The sequence below is a fragment of the Microcebus murinus genome, chromosome 23 (genome assembly GCF_040939455.1).
Source record: "Microcebus murinus isolate Inina chromosome 23, M.murinus_Inina_mat1.0, whole genome shotgun sequence".
NCBI classification, from domain to species: Eukaryota; Metazoa; Chordata; class Mammalia; order Primates; family Cheirogaleidae; genus Microcebus; species Microcebus murinus.
In genome coordinates this window covers 24481662-24500088 of record NC_134126.1, presented here as the reverse complement: position 1 = coordinate 24500088, position 18427 = coordinate 24481662, and the positions used below count along the sequence as shown (strand labels likewise).

Sequence of the window (18427 nt, the reverse complement as noted above, 5' to 3'; positions counted from 1 at the left end):
GATCAGCAGACTTTTAGATTGTAAGTGCCATGTGACTGTCTCTTTCATCTTTGTTTGCCTGGCACAGAATAAGTGCTCCATACATATGTATTTGTCAAAAGAATCAAGGAGTGAACAAATAGGTTCTTTTGTTGACTCTTCTGTTGTGAGCCATATATTTGATGCTGTCTTAAGGGCATTAAGGATGCAGTGATGTATGGTGATGGCTCAATGCTAAAATAAGGGATTTTTCTTATTTATATGGTTTTTGTTGAATACTTATAAAAATTTTTATTTTTTTCTTTTAAAGTGGCAGAGTTTTTTGCAATTAATAAGAGCACTTAGTGGATGGGGTGAATGAAGATGCTTTTATCTGAGGACAGGGTGTATTGAGGGCAACCAAGGAATCCATTTTGGATGATCACTAGCTGGTGTTGATGGGAGCAGCAGCATATGTACAGGTCAAAAAGGTGTTATATTTTGTTGGGATGTGGAGTGTAAGAGGGTATTTTGGGAGAAGCAAATCGATCAAAAAATGTATTGAGAGCTAGAGTGACCACTGTCTTGGTTTGCCTGGGACTGCCCTGGGTTTAGCACTGAACGTTTGATCCTGGGAAACTCCTCCTCAGTCCTGGCCAAACTAGGGTGAGTGGTCTCTTACATGAGAAATCAGAATTGAGTATAGAGCAAATGTAAGTGGTACTTTTGCATGAAGGGGCATTATACAGAATGGCTTTCTCAGGAGGCCCCTAACGGAGGTATCTCAATTGTTTTTGCAGGGTCTAGACTTGTACAGTGAAACTTACTATAAAAAGGAAAAAGTATGAGAAGATCTCTGGGCTTATTTGATTGGGCCACCTTCTCCTAAGGGTTTCTTTGGAGGCAAGACATTGGAATTTGAGAACCAAATTAGACTTGGCCAGATTATCTAATATTCTTATTGTATAGATTAGGAAATGGAGGCTCAGAATGACTTGGTGCTCTGTGGGGTCTTAGCTGGTTCACAGTTGACCCTAGGTGGGAGCCAGGTGTGTTGATTTGCAGCCCTCATTCTTCAGCCTTCCCTCCCTCTCATTTGGTTCTGGTGCCTTACCTGGGTGCATAGTAGTGCACAGTGGCTGTCACCAGTCGGGGCTGACATGGGCTTTATAGGGGAAAAAAGTAATACCTTTTCCTCACCCATCACAAGGTTCATGGCTGACACCCCTATAACAAAAGACAGATTAACAAAAGAAAAGCATAATAAATTTCTTTAACCAAACGTTTACATGACACAGGTCTGAAGACCCAAAGAACCAGGGAAAATTGTGTATTTTTATGCTTAGATTCCATGAAGAGTAGACAGCCATGTAGAAGTAGGATGGGACAAAAAGGGTATGAAAGCCTGTTTGTTCATATGCTTTTCTATGTCTGTGTCTTCATCCTTTTTCTTGAGGTATAGGGCAGGACACCTGTCACATGAGGGTCTTTAAGGGAGAAGGAAACAAGAATTCTTTTTATGGACTTGAGGGGAGAAAGGTGGGAGAAAGTTCAAGAGTGATCTTCTTGCTTCTGCAGTTTTCTCAATTTTCTTCAATACTCAAAATGCCAAGCTTTCATATTTTGGGCTATTTTCTTCTGAGCCCTAAGAGCTGCTTGTATGAAATGTGTAAAAATGGGCTGGGCGCAGTGGCTCACACCTGTAATCCTAGCACTTTGGGAGGCCAAAGTGGGAGATCTCTTGAGGGAAGGAGACTGAGACAACCCTAGGTAACATGGCGAGACTCTATCTCTACAAACTTAGGCAGGTATGGTGGCTCACGCATTTAGTCCGAGCTACTTGAGAGGCTGAGGCAGGAGGATCGCTTCAGCCCAGGAGTTGGAGGTTGTAGTGAGCTATGATCATGCCACTGCACTCTAGGTTGGATGACAGAGGACAGAGTGAGACCCTGTCTCCAAAAAAAAAAAAAAAAAAGTAAAAATGGAACACATTCATCTGTCAGGTGTGGGGAGCAGGGAGTGTGTGGTGTGTGTGGATGGAAGGTCAGGAATGAGGAATAGGAGGGGGCTGTGGTCAAGTTCACAAGTGCAGTGTTGGTTTTCGACAGTAGCAGTTTGAGAATGTAAGAGTTGCAAATGAGGCCGCCTGGGATTAAATAGGAAGTCTGAGTGATTGTGTTTACACAGGTACAAGGTGCATTCTCAGAATGTCAAAGTGTCTTTGCCATGAGGGATAAGGGACCTTGCTCACTTTTCTGGTCAGTCTTTCTCTTCACCCTCCTGTTGTCAAACTGTTACCCAACTGAGGGTTTTCTTTTTTTTGTAATTATTCTACATATATAACACTTTATTTTTATCAAATTATTTGCATTTTGATGTCAGTGGAAATCAATCTTAGCTTTGGATTTTGATAAAAATGATCCTGTGGCTCACCAAGAAGATCTTAGTTTAAATCGTTCTTTTTAATAGTGTGGAGTATATTTATGCATGAAACTGGAAGAGATTGGCAACTGGAAAAATAATGTTCATTATTTATAGTCTAGAATTCTTAGCGTCTTCTCAACTTTGTAATTAAGAATAAAAAGGGGGGGAAGAGGAGTGGCAGGGGCAATATATGTAACCCTAACAATATTTGTACCCCCATATTTTATGATAAATAAAAGGAAGAAAAATAGAAACTCAAAAAAAAAAAGGATCAGCTAAATGTTTCAACATGTAATATATTTGAAGAGAAATAAATGGATGCACAGATGCAAACGTGTACATAACACACAAGTGAGTTTTCAGCCAAAGTCCACATGCTCAGTAGCCAGTGCACTGTCGGTGTGGGGCATGTAACTAGAATCGTGCTAGCGTCTCGGCCCCGCCACCCTTCGTGTTTGCCTCCCGCTTCCTGTCCAGACTACCTACGAGCATTGGCTCATTGCCTTACAGCCTACTCTTTAGGCTTACTGTGTTATGAACTTCTCATGTGAATAAATGTGCTTTTAGTTTGCATCTCTTTTGGAGTCTGATGTTTGAGTTTTATGGTATTCCTTCCTATGGCTTTACTGTCATTTAGTCAACCGATTCTCTGTTGATTAAAGTTTTGCCTCGTTATAAATAATGCTTCAGCAAATATACTTAGTCTTTTTTGAACTCAAGCGGGATGATATCCTAAGGGTGGATTCCTAGGTTAAAGACTCCTGCTACATGGTACCAAAGGACAGTGCCATTTTTCTGTACCAGTGTCCACAGTGTTTAAGATTGGTAGTGGTGGACTGATTTTTCTTAATTCAACATCAAATAATTTCTTCTATTTAGAAGAGCAAAAATTTCCTCCCACTTCCCCTGCTTTTCTGTCTTCCTGATTCTTCTTCGTTGCTCCCTGCTTGAGGTGCTTTTGAATCTTCCTTTTGCTATATAAGATGGTTAAGGCTTTGTCTTTGAGTCTGGAGAAAGCCACAATCGGGTGCCTGCAGAGCAGTGACCTGTGGGACATGCAAGAGTGGCCTCAGCTTGCAGGAGACGCCCGGCAGGTGGGCAAGGCTTGGTGCTCTGTCTGCCCCAGCCTGTCTGAACTGCACCCTGCGGACAGACAGCCGGGGCCTCTCGGGAGCCTTGCGGAACTTTCTGGAGCTCGTAGAGCCTGAATGTGGAGGCCATGAAGCTACCACTTATAAATGTGGGTTTTCAGATGGGACAAACCTTTCTCCTTCTTGCAAGATAAATTGGGTTTAGAGTCTTTCATATACTTCTGTTTATGGGGAGAAAATTTAATATCAATAAAGACTCGAATCACTGTGTGCTAGGAATATGGGCCAATTAGGACTTCGAGGTTCTTGGGTGTAAAACTTGTTCTGAACTGGTATGACCTTGTGGGAAGGCAGCATGTTTCTGTGGTGGCATGATGGCTTCCACTGTGCTAAGGTTAAAGCCAGACCGATCCTCCTTACCACCTCCCTGGCGGTCTCATCCCTCCCTTCCCTCTGCGCTCTGGCACGCCGTGCCCCTCGCTTGTCTTCAGACGTGGGGAGCACAAGGCGTTCGTTAGCTGCTGCTTCAGGTTAGAATGCACCTCTGCGTCACCATGGTGTGACTTTATCTTGTCATCCCGATCTCTGCTAAATGCCATTTCCCCAAAGCAGCTTTCCCTGGTGACTCGCACGGAAATACCCAGCCAGTATTTCACATCACCCTGTTTTGGTCTCTGCGTAGGGCTCACCACTGTCTGCAGTTCTCCTGTTTGTCTGCCTCCCACCACTGTGCGCCATGGAAGTAGGAACCTCATTGGCCTTGTCCACCATCGTGTCCCTGGTGCTGCGACAGTGGATGGCTAATGATTGACACTTGCCAATAGTTGCTGAATGTACAGATAGCACTGTCAGGCAGGGACCCTTTATGCTTGCTGTTAAGAGCAGGGGTCCTCAGTGGGCTCCTGTGGGGTCTGAAGATCTGAGTTTTATTCTTAACCCTATATTTGCTAATTCTGTGACCTGGGAAAAACTCTGAGTCGCAGTGTCCTTGTCTGTAAAATAAGAATCAGTGCTTACCCAAAGAACTCCATGGGGTGGTTGAGAAGAATACTGTGATTGTAGATGTATAAGATCTTTGTCGACTTCTCAACACATGGAAATTTCAACAAATTCAGCATATGGAAGTTGTCATTGCCTGTTTATTGGAAGTGCCTGGGACTGCCATGGGGTTCCTCTAAAGCTTGGAAATAGTCTGCTCCGCAATGGGCTGTCCTTTCCCTACCTACCATGCCAGTGCCCAATGGGTCAGAAACACGTATTTTGGTCAGCACTTGATTGATGGACAGCTCCACGGGAGGCTTTATCATTACCCATGGAAAGATTTTGCCAACCAGAAAGAGTTGGTTCGGTCAGAATTAGACAAGGAAACATCTAGAAAGCAAGTCCGGACAGTTGGCATTCAGGTACTGAGTGGGTAAGGATGTTCTGGTTTAGCGATTTGTCAGGTCCAGTGGCAGAATATCCCTGTTGTGGAGACAGGTGCTTCCATCGGTCAGAGCCTAATGTCACTGAAGGTTTACGGTCTCTGGCCCTAATTTCTTCCCCTCTACACAACTCTGAGTGAATAATTTTAACTTCCTATGTGGCTGACCTAGGGAAAGGGAAGAGGTCTTCATAGAAAGATGTGAGGCCCCAGTTACCTTGGAAGGGGTAATAATTCTCACTCTAAGTTGGTAAAATTGGCCTTCTGGTATTCCAGATCTGTCTCCATGAGCTAGGTTAATGTGCATCTACCCTCAGGTACAGACCTGTCCTCAAGGTGCTCACAGAGCAGGCTCCTGACCTGCAAAGCTGAGGAACCAGACAGTGGCTGGGTGACTTTATTAGTGTCCCGCTGCCTCAACTGGGATGTATCTGGGTAACTAGCTGCCTTGATCAGGGGCTCCTACCCAGCAGCATAGCTTTCCAATTGCAGTGTGGTCATAGTTTAATGTGATGCTTTGGAGAATCTTGAATGTAATAATTGATACTGCGTGCGGGGGTGGTTATCAGTATTAGTAGCTCAGGGTTAGACATATTAGAAAGGGCCAGGAGGTGGCAGTAAAAGACAGCTAGTCATTCAAGCAATTCAAATTAGACAAAATTTTATTAGTCTAATATTCATCCTCTCCTGGGCAATTTACAAAGTATTGAGGTGAGAGAGGGGGGAAGGGCTGAGAGGGGGAGTCTGCCAAAGTAGCTATTCTTACCCCAGCTTCCGTGATGTCCCGGAGTCTTTTCACTTTGTTTTTTTCATTAAATTCTCCTGTGAAATTAAAAAAAAAAAATTCCCCATTTACTCTAGTTTCCTTATTTTATGTAGAGCATGTTTTTTATAGGCTCATAGGTCACACTGTCACTGGATTTTAGCAGTGAGGGTCTCCTAGCCCCTAAATTTCTAGGTAAGGTGGGTTTGACTCTGTTTCCTGGCTTGAGCCAGAGCCCAGTGTTCTCCTAAGATGTCCAATTCTGGGTCGCTTCTGTCTCTCTCGTCTCTTGCTGCTATAGAATTATTTCTGTTTAGAGATTGTATGGCTGTCTCTACTGTGCATTACTCTGAGTATTACAAGGTATCCGGCTATTTTTTATTTGCATATACACACCATGCATGATACACACAACCATGAACAAAAATCTGTTCAGCTGAGGCATTTGTTTGTGTAAGAGGATTTTAATAAAGGTTTTGGAGACAGTTACACCCACAACTTAAAATTAGTGATTGGCCAACCTCCCCACCCCCTCCAATCTGAAACTCGGACTCTGGCTTCTGGCCATGCTACTGTCTTCTCTGGCCACTCCTTTTTATGGCCTTTCTCCCCGTAGGAACAAAATCCATCCCCGATTCCTTTTTTCTTTTTTCAGGCTGATCTTTCTAAAACACACAGAAACATCCTATCACTTTCTTATTTGATTTCTCGGGTCTTTTGTAAAGTCGTGTTTCTTACCCGACTCGTGTGACCCTCTCTGATGATGCCTTTCCCGGCACTGATGCCGTGTCACCATTCCTGCACATGATGCCCCCGGCTGTCCTGGGCTGTTTCATGTCATCGTGGCTTGTACATGCTGTGGCTTAAGGTTTCCTTCAGCTAACTCCTCCTTCAAAACATCCACGTCTGGGCTGCCTCTCCTGAGCCCTATCGTTTAGATCAGGAGTCCTCAAACTTTTTTTTTTTTTTTAAAAGGGGGGGCCAGTTTACTGTCCCTCGGAACGTTGGAAAGTGCACACTGTGGGCCCAGGACGAGTTGGCTGCTAAGCAGGACGGGCAGCAGCAGCAAAAACACCCGGAGGGATAAATGTGCTAGGTGGCTCGCATATTGCCCGGGGGCCATAGTTTGAGGACGACTGGTTTAGATGATGCCTCCCTCTGCCCTCTTAACTACTGTAATGAATTACTTTTGATTAAGTGACAGAAGTTGAGTGTTCTGGACCTGAAGTGTCGCCAGTTTTGTGACACCGGGCACATTAAGGAAGGCTAGAGGGGCTAAATGATTGGGACGAGTTTCCTCGAATCCTAATTGTGGTCAATGAAAAAGTAGTAATGGTCAATGGAAAGCAATTTAATTCAAATCAATTCAACAAAGTTTTGGTAAGTTCCCATAAAGAGTTTTACTCATCTACTCTCAAGCTTTATTAGGCACATGTTGGGGGCCAGATACTGTGTGGGGGACTGCAGGTACAGAGACAAACCGGAGATGTCCAGGGGAGGTTGTATCTATAGTTTTGTGATCCAGGAGAAACAGTGGGGTTGGTGACATATATTGGGGACTCAGTAGTGAGAATATTGCCGTTAAAGCTATTGGAGGTGGCGTAGTGGCTCCCACCTGTAAGCCTAGCACTTTGGGAAGCCAAGGCAGGAGGATTGCTTGAGCCCAGGAGTTTGAGGTTGCAGTGAGCTATGATGATGACATTGTAGCCTGGGCATCAGAGTGAGACCCTGTCTCCAAAAAAAGGAAAAAAGCTATTAGGATGATGCCAACTGGGGAAAACATGTGGAACATCCACATAGATCTCTGGGACCTTGGACACCCCCTGCTTTTCAAACGTTTCTTCTGTGAAGGAGAGGTTCAGAGTATAACTGCCCTTTTCTGAAGGATCTTTAAAAATGTTATCTTTTATAATTGGTACATTTGTAATCATTTTCACATACCCCAAGGACTATGACAAGAGCAGAGGGAATATTTTAAAATGAATCTACAGATTAAGTAAATACAAAGATGAAATGTATAAACGGCCTAGTTATTTGACTTTTTTTTTCCCTGCAATGCTAGCAGATCTGAACATTACCTGAGGGTTTACTCTTTGAGAGAGGGGGCTTTGACAGCTGGCAATGACTTTAACTTTTTTTTTTTCTTACACTTCCCCTTATGTTATGCAATAGAGTGGAGTGGTGTTAAGTTCTGCTGAAAGTTGTTTGTGGTTCTATTTGTGAAGGTATTTATTTTAGCAGAATTCTGTGGAGAAGCTCAGGACTGGGTTTCTCTAACAGCATTAGATTGGGTTTGGGTCACCACTGATCTAGTGGTCTAGACTTCACTGATCTTCTCAAGTGAGCAGAGCATTGGTTCTCCACACTTAAGTTGTGTTTGTCAAAATCATAAGTCTCTAACCAATACAATTAAAGGTCAATCCTGTGGCACAAGCTTTTCCTTTGAAATTCCCCGCATGTTCTCTTTTTGGATATCTCAGTGGTGAATGTCAGAATGAATTGGGAACATTATCTTTGAAATTCTGCCATGTAACAGATTGAGCAAGAGAGGTGACTTTTTTCTTTTCTATACATGAAAATCAGAAAATAGAAATGCACAACACAAAGATAATCTAATTTTCCCCAAGAAAACTGCTATTTACACTTGGATATATCTTTTCGAAAGCGGGGAAAGGAAGTAGGGTGTGGATCTTCTGAGATTTCTTAAGCTTGACTGAGGATAATTTTACAGTGCTTGTTTTATATGTAGATTTCAGGGCTTTGACTCAGACCTACTAAATCAGAATCTCTAAAGGACAGGCTAAAATTTTCTGTGACTAACATCATCCCAGATGGTTTTGGGGACCAGATACATTTCAGAAACACTGTTGTAATTCTGAAGATCTTGGAAGGGCATTTTCCTAGGAAGATGTTCTCCATAGGCTGCCAATTCCCAATGATCCAAGGCCTCATAAGCTAGTTCATTATTCTACCCCTTGGCATTCTCTCCTTTCATCTTCCTATAATTTGCCTCTCCATTTTACTATTTTTCTTTCTATACGCAAACGGTAAGCAAGGAGGTAGAATTTTGCTGAGATAGGTCCATTTTGCTCATTGTCCCCTGCGCATGCATTCAGTTGTTGTGTGAGGAGGAAGTTGAACGTGCTGGCTAAAATTCGGGGTTCAGGTGGGGGCTCTTAATGCCTCCCCTTTTAGAAAAATGTATTCTCTAAAATTAAAAGCATAAACATGGAATTAACTCCCATGTAGTCATCACCTAGGTTCAATAATTATCAAATCGTGAGCAATTTTCTTTCCTCTGTGTTCTCTGGCATATTGTTTTAAAGCAGATCCCAGACATCTTATCATTATCCATAACTATTTCAGTAATATCTCTAAAAGATAACTCTTATTTTCTTTTGAACTCCAGAATCCTATAAGAAGACAAAATATGGTCTACTGGGACTCGCCCACAACTCGACAGAGCCTAGGATTAAGGGGAGCGAAGAGAGTGACTTATGGCTTTTCTTTAAAAGAGCTCAGAAAGATTGCATTTCTTGCATTCATTATTGAAAGGCACTTCTTCTCGGTAAATCCAGGTTTATGAGTTTATGGGGAGAAAAAAGAACTTTGGCAAGGGATTTGAGAGAGTGAGTGAGGAGGTGAAAATGATTGAAAGTAAATTCTTACCTGGTAAAGAGGTAATAAAGCTTCATGGAATGTACATTAGAGTCCTTTTTGAATGCCTTAGCTGTTCACTGGTGGAGTTCAGGAACCTGTCTCCTGATTCTAGAGGGTTAGGAGTTAGTCAGAGGGTTGTTTAGCTGAGCATTTAAGTACCAGCTGGTATTGAAATAATGTCTGTGCACCCATCTAAATGGGAATGAAATGCTAAGAGTCATTTATTTGCTTTTCTTCATTCTATAGCATCACAGTGAGGGGAAGGGGGATGAGACATTTGGCATCTGATATTTGTTTTGAAAACTGGGGACAGCCACATGTATCAGCTAGCCTAGTCTTTCTTTCTTTTTCTATCCTTTCAAGGCATTAAACATCTTAAGGTTTGTTAGGCTACAGTAGAAAACCATTAATTTTTATAAGTTCTCTCCTTGGATTAGAATCCCAAGATTATTTAAAATTAATGCAGTGTGAACCCAAAGCTACTCTGGGATTTGCTACCGTGGAACTTAACTGTTGAATTGCAGATATTCTGTGTGGTGTGAAGATAATTTCATGGTGCATGCTTGCAGAATGGGAGAGAAGCCTACTTGATGTGGCATTGTAAAGGGTAGCAAGTTGCACTATGGTTATTTAAAACACCAACTATTCCCTGCCTCCGTCTCCCATTTGTACCTGCTGTCCCTCCTGCTACCGTGGTCTTTGCTGATCCTTACCGAACTCATAGTGCCCATGTAGCTGGTATACAGATAACTTCTTAGATGGGTAAGAATGGTCTATTTTTCTTTTAACCCAAGTTGCTTGGTGAATGAATGAATGTCCAGGGAGAGTGTACTATGTGAACCCATGTATGCCTTTTTGGGGGGAAAAAGGGTGAGGTTAGATAAAATCAATCCTAACTCTTGCTAATTAAAGACTTTTTCAAATACAAACCTAGCAACATTTTTGGAAGTATTGAAAAATAGTAAAGTTTTATATTTTTTAACATGATGGGAGTTAGTTCCATTTATGTATGTCACATAATGTTCAGAGTAGAGTCATTTATATTCCTGTGTTGCCTTCTTGCCTACTGCATGCCTGAGAGAATGTAGCAAAATCTTGAGGGTCAGCCCTGAGACCTTAGACCAGATTTTACAGGGGAAAGACTAACTTTTAGGTAAAGGAGAGAGAATGAGCCCACGGGTCTCTCACAGGGATAATGAAAACCAACAGCTAGATAGCAGAATAATTAAACCCTTAGGTGCAAACATAATTTTTTTTAAAAAATGTAGAAATTACAATTTAATGCTTTAAAAATCATTGTCTTTTTCCTATAAGCTTGCAAACCAGTTATTAAAATTTCAGGGGAAAAGAATCTATTTAAGCCTTTTTGTATCTTAATCTATAAGAAATACTCAGTAACAGGTAGAATGCTTGTTGCATATTAATAAATGTGTGCTCTCCTGTGCTTTCCCTTTGTAGAGGGGTTAAAAAAAAAACCAATTGCTTTATCTTCAACTGGATTTAGCTATAGGGTTATATTAAATATCTACGCAAAATTAATCCTTTCGTTAGCCCAGTTCGATAGGAAAGTACTAACAAATGAAGATTCTGTGCAAATAAAGGGTGGCTCATAAAAATGTAGACTCAGCTGTAGATTTTAGTTCATATACCTTGGGTGTGACAATGGTACAAGAACAGCGTCAAAAATAAAGGCAGTATATGAGACACAAAGCAACCCGTTCTTCCTGATCTGGCCTCCTGTCAACAGGGAACGGAAGTCTGTGATGCTTCGTAGACATAAGAGCTGGAGGTCGGGTTGGCCATAACCATGCTCAGGCTTCCGTAGGTCCTTTGACACCATCAGGTCTTCAGACTGACCATATTCTGCTCAGAAGCATCGTGCCCTTCCATCAGTCATCCTTCTGTGCGTCCTGCCACCTCTAGCTCCAGAGTTTCTCTGACCAGAGTCTGCTGGTTCATTTTGGACCATTTTAGAGCCTCCATGGAGGCCATTTCAGCCAGTGCAGCTGATTTCTTCATGCAGAATGTTGTGTGCTCCCCTAGTGCTTTTAAGATAGTGTTGCTAGCACATGTATGCCACTGTTTGATGAGTGAGTGTGTGTGTGTGTGTGTGTGTTACACACACATACACCCCCTCAGATTTTTTCCTCTTATCAAACACACCCAAGAATGCTGAAAGTTTACACCCAGGCCTGCTAGCAGCTATGACTGTAGTCTGGTTTCTCAAAGTCTGGAGAACCTGTTTGATCACTGGTGAATGGGAACAAGACACTGCAGTTCCTGGGGTTTTCTTACTGCAGGACACATGGCTTTCACATTGGGACCACCATCTGCTGTCACCCAAACTGTGTATTCAGAAAATGGCTATGTGTTTCTTCTGGTAACAGGGTTACCATTTATAGCCACACTATCAGACAGTTCTATTTTCTGCTGGTACTTCTGTAGGGCTTAGTTATTTCCTTCAGAATATCCCAGAAGATAACTTGGTCAGCTGCATGTGCATGTCCTGTGGTCTTTCCCTGCACGCCAGGGAAGGTGGTCTCAAGGTCAAACAGCACATGGCTGCTGGTCTCTTCCTCCTCCTGGGATTCCTCCTGTGCTTTGCCTTTAGCCTTCTGCTCATGGGCACTGCTCTGGTGACCCACCCCCTCCTCTACTGCTGAGGCCAGGTCTATGGTGCCCCCTCGGCATGGACCCTGGGCCCTCCCGTCCCACCTGCCAGGGCAAAGAGGTGGAATTGGCCACACACTATGAAGTGCGAGGCTGTCATTGGCAATCCTGTACCAGAAGAAGCCCAAGGAAGGTGGGAGTCGGTAGAGCATCTTGAGTCTCAGCTGGGGAAGTGGGTCACTCCCAGAGGGGACAGGCGGAGACCTGCAGGGGCCATAGCGCTTATCTTAGTCCCAGCATCAGACCCAACACCCACGTCCTGAGTTCCTCCTGCTGTGACAAGACGTGTCTCGGGCCAAGGGGCTGCTGCAGATGGCGCCCACAGAGGCAGTTCTTAAAAATAGATTTTTTGGGATGTAGATCACATACTGGACAGTCCACTCATTTAAAGTGTACGATTCAGAGGCTTTAGTATATTTGCATATGATTCACCTATTGTCACCACCAAACTTAGAATACTTTTATCACCTTGAAAAGAATCCATACCTTTTTAGCTGTTCTCCCTCCCCAAGTAACCAGTAATCTACTTTCTGTACTCTGGGCTTTATATGAATGGAATCATATACTATGTGGTCTTTAGTGACGGGCTGGTTTCGCTCAGCCTAATGTTTTCAAGGTTCATCCACATGTGTTGGTATTTCAATCCTTTTCATGGCTGAGTAATACTCCATTGCCTGTATATACTACAATTTATTTGTCCAGTCATTTGTTGATGGACATTTAGGTTATTTATACCTTTTGGCTATTGTTAATAATCTGCTATGAAACAGTAGGGTACAAGTTTTTGTGTGAACATGTTTTGATTTCTCTTGGTTGTATAGCTGGGAGTGGAGTTGCTAAGTCACATGGTGACTCTGTTGACTCGTTTGAGGAGCTAGCAGGCTGTTTTCCAAACTGTTCTCCACTTTTGCATTCTCAGCAGCTGTGTATGATGGTCCCAGTTTCTCCGCATCTTCACCAAACACTTCCTGTCCTGACTTTCTGATTCTAGCTAGCCTGGTGGGTGTGAACTCACGTGGGTTGTGAAAGGATTTGGGAAGGATTTTCCTTTCCTAAATTTTTTTAAATGCAGTGTATGTTTTTGGGGCATTCCCTTTCCTAGTCTCTGTAAAAGCATGACTGCTAAGAGGGCAGTGAAGACTGCTAACTTGCCTGTCACAATAATGAGATGTTAATATTTCTTGATCCCCAAATTTCACTGAATAAAACCAACGTGGGATACTTTTTTAACACATTGACTGCCACACTAGAAAATAAAAATTTTCATTGGGGCCATGGTGTTTTATTATGAAAACAGAATAAAAAGTTCAGAAACAAATCGATCCTTTCTCGCTTAATGAAAAATGTGTTTTTTATTTTCTGTGTGTGAATTATATATAGCAGCTTGAAAAATAGTTCATGCAGCTCCCATAGTGAAGAGACGTGTGAGTTACATCTGATTCGCAAGGCCCCAGGCTCAAAACTAGTGTGAGTTAAATACAACTCACATGGCAGTTAATGTGTTAAAATGTCTGAGTTGAAGGGAAGAAGGGGTGGGTGGAGGGGGGCGGGCAGGTGGCTTAGCTCCTGGGGGGGGATGCTCTCTCCTAGGAGACTGCTCTGCCTCTCATCTGTGTGTCTGGCCCCTTTGCCTTTCAGGAGGACTGGCGTTGGCACAGGTGCTCTTTTTCTACGTCAAGTACCTGGTGCTCTTCGGGGTCCCGGCTCTGCTCATGCGCCTGGACGGACTCAAGCCGCCGCCCCTCCCCCGCTGCGTGAGCACCATGTTCAGTTTCACGGGGATGTGGAGGTCAGTCGCCTGGTTTGTTGGCATCCTTCAGGGGCGTCCAGTGGGAGGAGCCATGGCTGGGCCCTCTTTGAAGAGTTCAGGCCACTGTCCTCCCCTTGTCCCCTCACTCAGGCCACAGTTGGCACTTTTGATTTCTTCATCTGACGACAACAAAATGACAATCCGTGCTTTCTGGACCTGCCCCAATTATTATAGGGCTACATAGGTGAGATCAGAATGTTTCTTTCTAAGTCTGTGTATCAATACACAAACAGTTATGTTTGAAGTGGTTTCTTGCCAACTCGGGATATTGCCACTATATATTGATTATTTTATTGATTCCCCTTTTCTTGAAAATGACACCTGTATAAGTGGGGACTGTTAGTTAAGAAAAATAAGACTCAGAATAATAGCATAGACCAGTGTTGCTGTTCACTAGTTCTCAGATCTGGGTCAATTTACTAAATTTTTCCACGTTTGTTTTCTCACCTTTTAAACAGTCACAATAATAGTAATGATAATACCCATCTCCAAAAGTTGTTTTGAAGATTAAGTCACCTAATGGGTTTAGAGCAGCTGGTACATAGTAAATATTTACAAATGTTAGCTTTAAACCTCACATTATTCCTATACTCAGTGGACATGGATAGACGGATGTTTTTTTCTGAATTCTCTTACTCTTCTTGATTTTTTTTTTTTTTCCCCATAAACTTGTGGTTAGTCTGGAATCTTTGTTCCCTTAGCCCCCTGCCATTTCTGGTTGATGTTTTCCAGATGCACTTGCTTGCTGCTGTGTTTTTCTTAGCCCTTCCAGGGTGTAACATGTGACAGAATTGCTGTTGCAAACCGCACGTGAGAGCCTCAGGGTTGGCACTGTCACTGCCGTGGGACTCAGTGCCTGCCTAAACTTTGCTCTCTAGGTACCCTGTGTGCCTCTCTCTAGTTCTGGCCCTGTTAAGAGTTGCCACACTGGTTCGTTCATGTGGCTCGTTCATTCTTTTATTTCATCTCTGTAGGCAGAAACCTCAAGACGCAGGTAGGGGAGGAGCTCAGTGAATACCTACTGTCTTATGTAATATTGTTACTGAAACAGGAAGGTGGCACTCCGCGTCCTGGTGTAACAGGCTAACTAATTACAGATGCCGAATTTATCTAAGCCCCTTTAAAAACATATTTTATGTTTGGTCCAGTTTGCTGCTTGGGGTTAGAAATTCCGTATGGTTACTGCAAGGAATGTCAAATAATTGCTTTGATTTGTCCTTAATTACTGCATCAAAGACCACAGGTTGCCCTGTTTCCATGGCGAGATTGGGGAATGTTGACAGAGGGGACCTCTCTAACTAGAAGGCCAGGGGGAGTGTGTTTTTATACGAAGGGTAAGCCTGGTTGGCATGCTCTGTTAGCTTTTGACCTACTCATAAAAGGAATTTACTAAATCAGTGGGTTGGGGCCCAGCATGAGGTGGGGGCATGTCACAGGTGTCAGGGGCGAGCTCAGCATGCGTCCTCAGTGTGAGTACTTGTGCTAATGCATCTCTTGGGAAGTACGTTCTCCTAAAAGGCTTCTCCAGCACTGGCTGGCATAATAAAAAAAAAACCCATGACTTCCAGGCAGGCACGCCAGCTCCTGGCTCCTTGTCCCCAAATACCAATCCATCAATTGTCACAACAGTTTAGACAGTTGACTATGTTTCTTATTGTCATTTATTTTATTTGATTAATTGATTTTCAGTCCAAGAAAGACCCTCAGTTCTGTATAAACCAGAGGGTGGACAGACCATATCTGGGAAGACCTTTGTTATTTTCTTAATCAGAATTAGACTCAAGTCATTTAAACCCCAGGCTGTTGAAACAGTTTCTCCTCCCTCTCAGTTAAAGTTTTAGGGCAAATGTAGGTAAGAGAGGAATCCTGAAAAGCTACTCCGAGGAGGAAGCTCTGGGGTGGCCTCTTGGGGTGATGTGGTTCTAAAAAGAGGTGTTTCTGAGGGCATGTGATGAAATATTAATAATAATATTATTGGAGTGACCTAACCTCCTATGTCAGCTGCTTCAGCATGCCTTGGGTGTAGGTCTCCCTTCCACATTTGCATCCCCTTTTTAAGTTTCTTAAAGGGGTTTCCAGTTTGCCAGTTATACTTAGAAACCCTGGAGTCTTTGTGCACAATGGCCATTCTGTATTTAGTAGTGTGAATTTAGGAGTGGAGATTAACTCTCTCTGAGCTACAGTATACAAGATAGGGCTCAGAGGTGGTTTCTAATGGAAAAAAGAATAAAAATGACAGCTGAGTGTTTTGCACTGTTTTCAGATGCTCCTTCATGCTGAGGATGAGGAGGCTTAGCATATTTCTTGGTCAGTATCTGGCAGTATACCCTGACACTGGCTCTAATCCCCATGCTCTGAACTTTCCTCTTTAAGAATGCTGGTGAAGGGGGTAAAAAAAGGGGTTTGAATTTGTAATTTCTACTAACCGTTAACTTTTGAGTTTTTCTGGAGCATCTATTGAGATGTTGCTGCAGACAGGGAATGGCTCCTTCTTCCTGGACTTAGGTCTCAGAAGCATTTAGTCGTGAGCAGATGTGAGAGCTGGCGACACATGCTCCTCTGCTGGCCGTGACAGCCATTCACATGGTGACACAAAGGGCAGGGTGGATGGGAAGTGGAGGGAAGAGATTTAAAAAACAGTATCTAGAGATTGTTTGATGGTTACCTGAACTTCTAGAAAATCTATACGGGATGGGTTTCAGAATTAATGATGAGACATGCATTTTCAGCCTACCCCCTTTGAAAGGCGCCTACGTGCTTGTGCTGATGGATTGCACCATCTTTGAGCCCACTTAGCACTGAGCAAAGGCGGGAAGCCAGCAGCCTGCTGTATCAGGCACCTGAGCTCAACATCACAGAACAGATGAGATTGGCCATCACCAGAGAGAGAATATTCCTCGACATGATAGCTCAAATTGACCATGAAAAATTGCTATTAACACAGATGGCTCAAACCTGAAACTTAGGACCTGATGGATTTGTTTATTTTGTTTCTCCCCTAGTTCTTCTCTTTCGTACAATTTCTGCCTAAATATTTGCAGGCATAACAAGGCCCTAAGGAGTGTGCCTATTCCCACTTGCGTGGCTTCTCTGTGGTCTTACGGACCTGAGAAATTGGGAATTTTATGCCTAATTTTTAGGTTTCCTGTTTTAATTTAGATGAGCTGAGATCTAGAATGAGCATCTTTTGCCAGGAGTCATTAAAGATGACACTGCATGTCCGAGGTTCCAAATTAGACATCCGATCCTAATCTGACATTTGATTTCTAGCGATGGAAGCGAAGTGTGCAAAGCGATAGAATTTCCCATGGTAGCTGGTGTGAGTTACGGGTCAGTTTCAATTATCTGAGGATCTTGCACAGCTTAACTCTCTGCATTTCTTGAATTATGATGCTCTCAGGTCTATGCAGGCAAACTCATGCATCACTGCTTATCCCAGAGGGATCTGGGTGCTATTGGTGGCTGCTAGACCTTAATAGATGGGGATGTTTTCAAGCTGGGAGTGGGGAGGAACTAGAAGACTCTTCTTTCGGTGGGACATTGATTGCACAGGCTGTTAGGTCAATAGAAGAATGTAGGGCCCTAGGTGGAGAGATGGTCCAGGCATGTGGACCGTCTAGCTCCACAGACAGCTGGCTGTGCGTCAGTCCTGCTTTTGAATCGTCTTTAACCTCCAGTTGCAGGGCAGGGTGGCAGACACGGAGTTGGTGAAATGTATATCATGTGTACCAGCATCGTTGGGGAGAAAGGAATACGGTGAACATAAAGAAGAAAAGGTAGACTCGATGCTGTTAATAAAAATGCACTTTATTTTTTGGAGGCAGCCTAGTGACTTAAGAACTTGCTACTCATTCACGACATGACTCTGGGCAAAGAATTTAAGTTGCCTGGGCCAATCCTTTCATCTCTCAAGTGAGGATAATGATAGCACTTGCCGCATAGGGATGGCATGAGGATTGATTGAGCCTGGCATATAGTAAGTCCTTAGGAAGTGGTAGCTTCTTAGTGCTTGCTTTTTTTTTTTTTTTTTTTTTTTTTTTTGCTTGAAAATCAAACAGAACCAGAGGTGCTGGCAGCTTCGTGCTGTAGGGGAGCAGGGAGCGGTGACGGACTGTCTGAGGACAGGTTCGAGTCCAGCTCCACGCCTGAGGTGTGGTGACTCAGAGACTGTGGTGGGGGAGGGTCACGGGCTCTGCCTTCAGGGGGAGGGGCCTCAGTCATGTCGCTTTTGTCGCAGTGTCCTCATCTGTGGGGTGTGGAAGACTAGGAGCAGAAGCTTGTCACTAGAGGGGATGCCTGCACCCCCTTCCACTTCCGTCTTTCTGCTAGCCCCAGCCACGTTGAGTGGCGTTGGTCGCCAGCATCCTGGTGCTGAAGTCTCCCCAGCCCCCATGAAACCTCACTTACTCCTCAGTTTCTGGGGTATTAAAATAGTGCTAATCGTAGTATTTGCCTCCCTGAGTGGTTGTGAGGGTTAAGTAAAATCATATACTGAAGCACTGAAGACAGAGCTAGCCAGGATGCAAACCCAGGCACCAAAATATTAGCTAATATAATCATTATTACAAACACGAGAGTAAAATTTACATTACATGTTTGTTTTTTAATTGTCCGGAAGAGAAAGTCCT

The 18427-nt window shown here is 43.4% G+C and overlaps 1 protein-coding gene across 1 annotated transcript in view; it reads left to right on the top strand.

Moving 5' to 3' along the window:
- The window catches only part of HHAT (hedgehog acyltransferase), a 258988-nt gene that overhangs the window by 76199 nt on the left and 164362 nt on the right, over positions 1–18427 (top strand). Inside the window, exon 8 of the mRNA XM_012781705.2 lies at positions 13628–13778. Within this exon, the coding sequence (XP_012637159.2) occupies positions 13628–13778 (151 nt within the window). The remainder of the gene's footprint in view (positions 1–13627; positions 13779–18427) is intronic.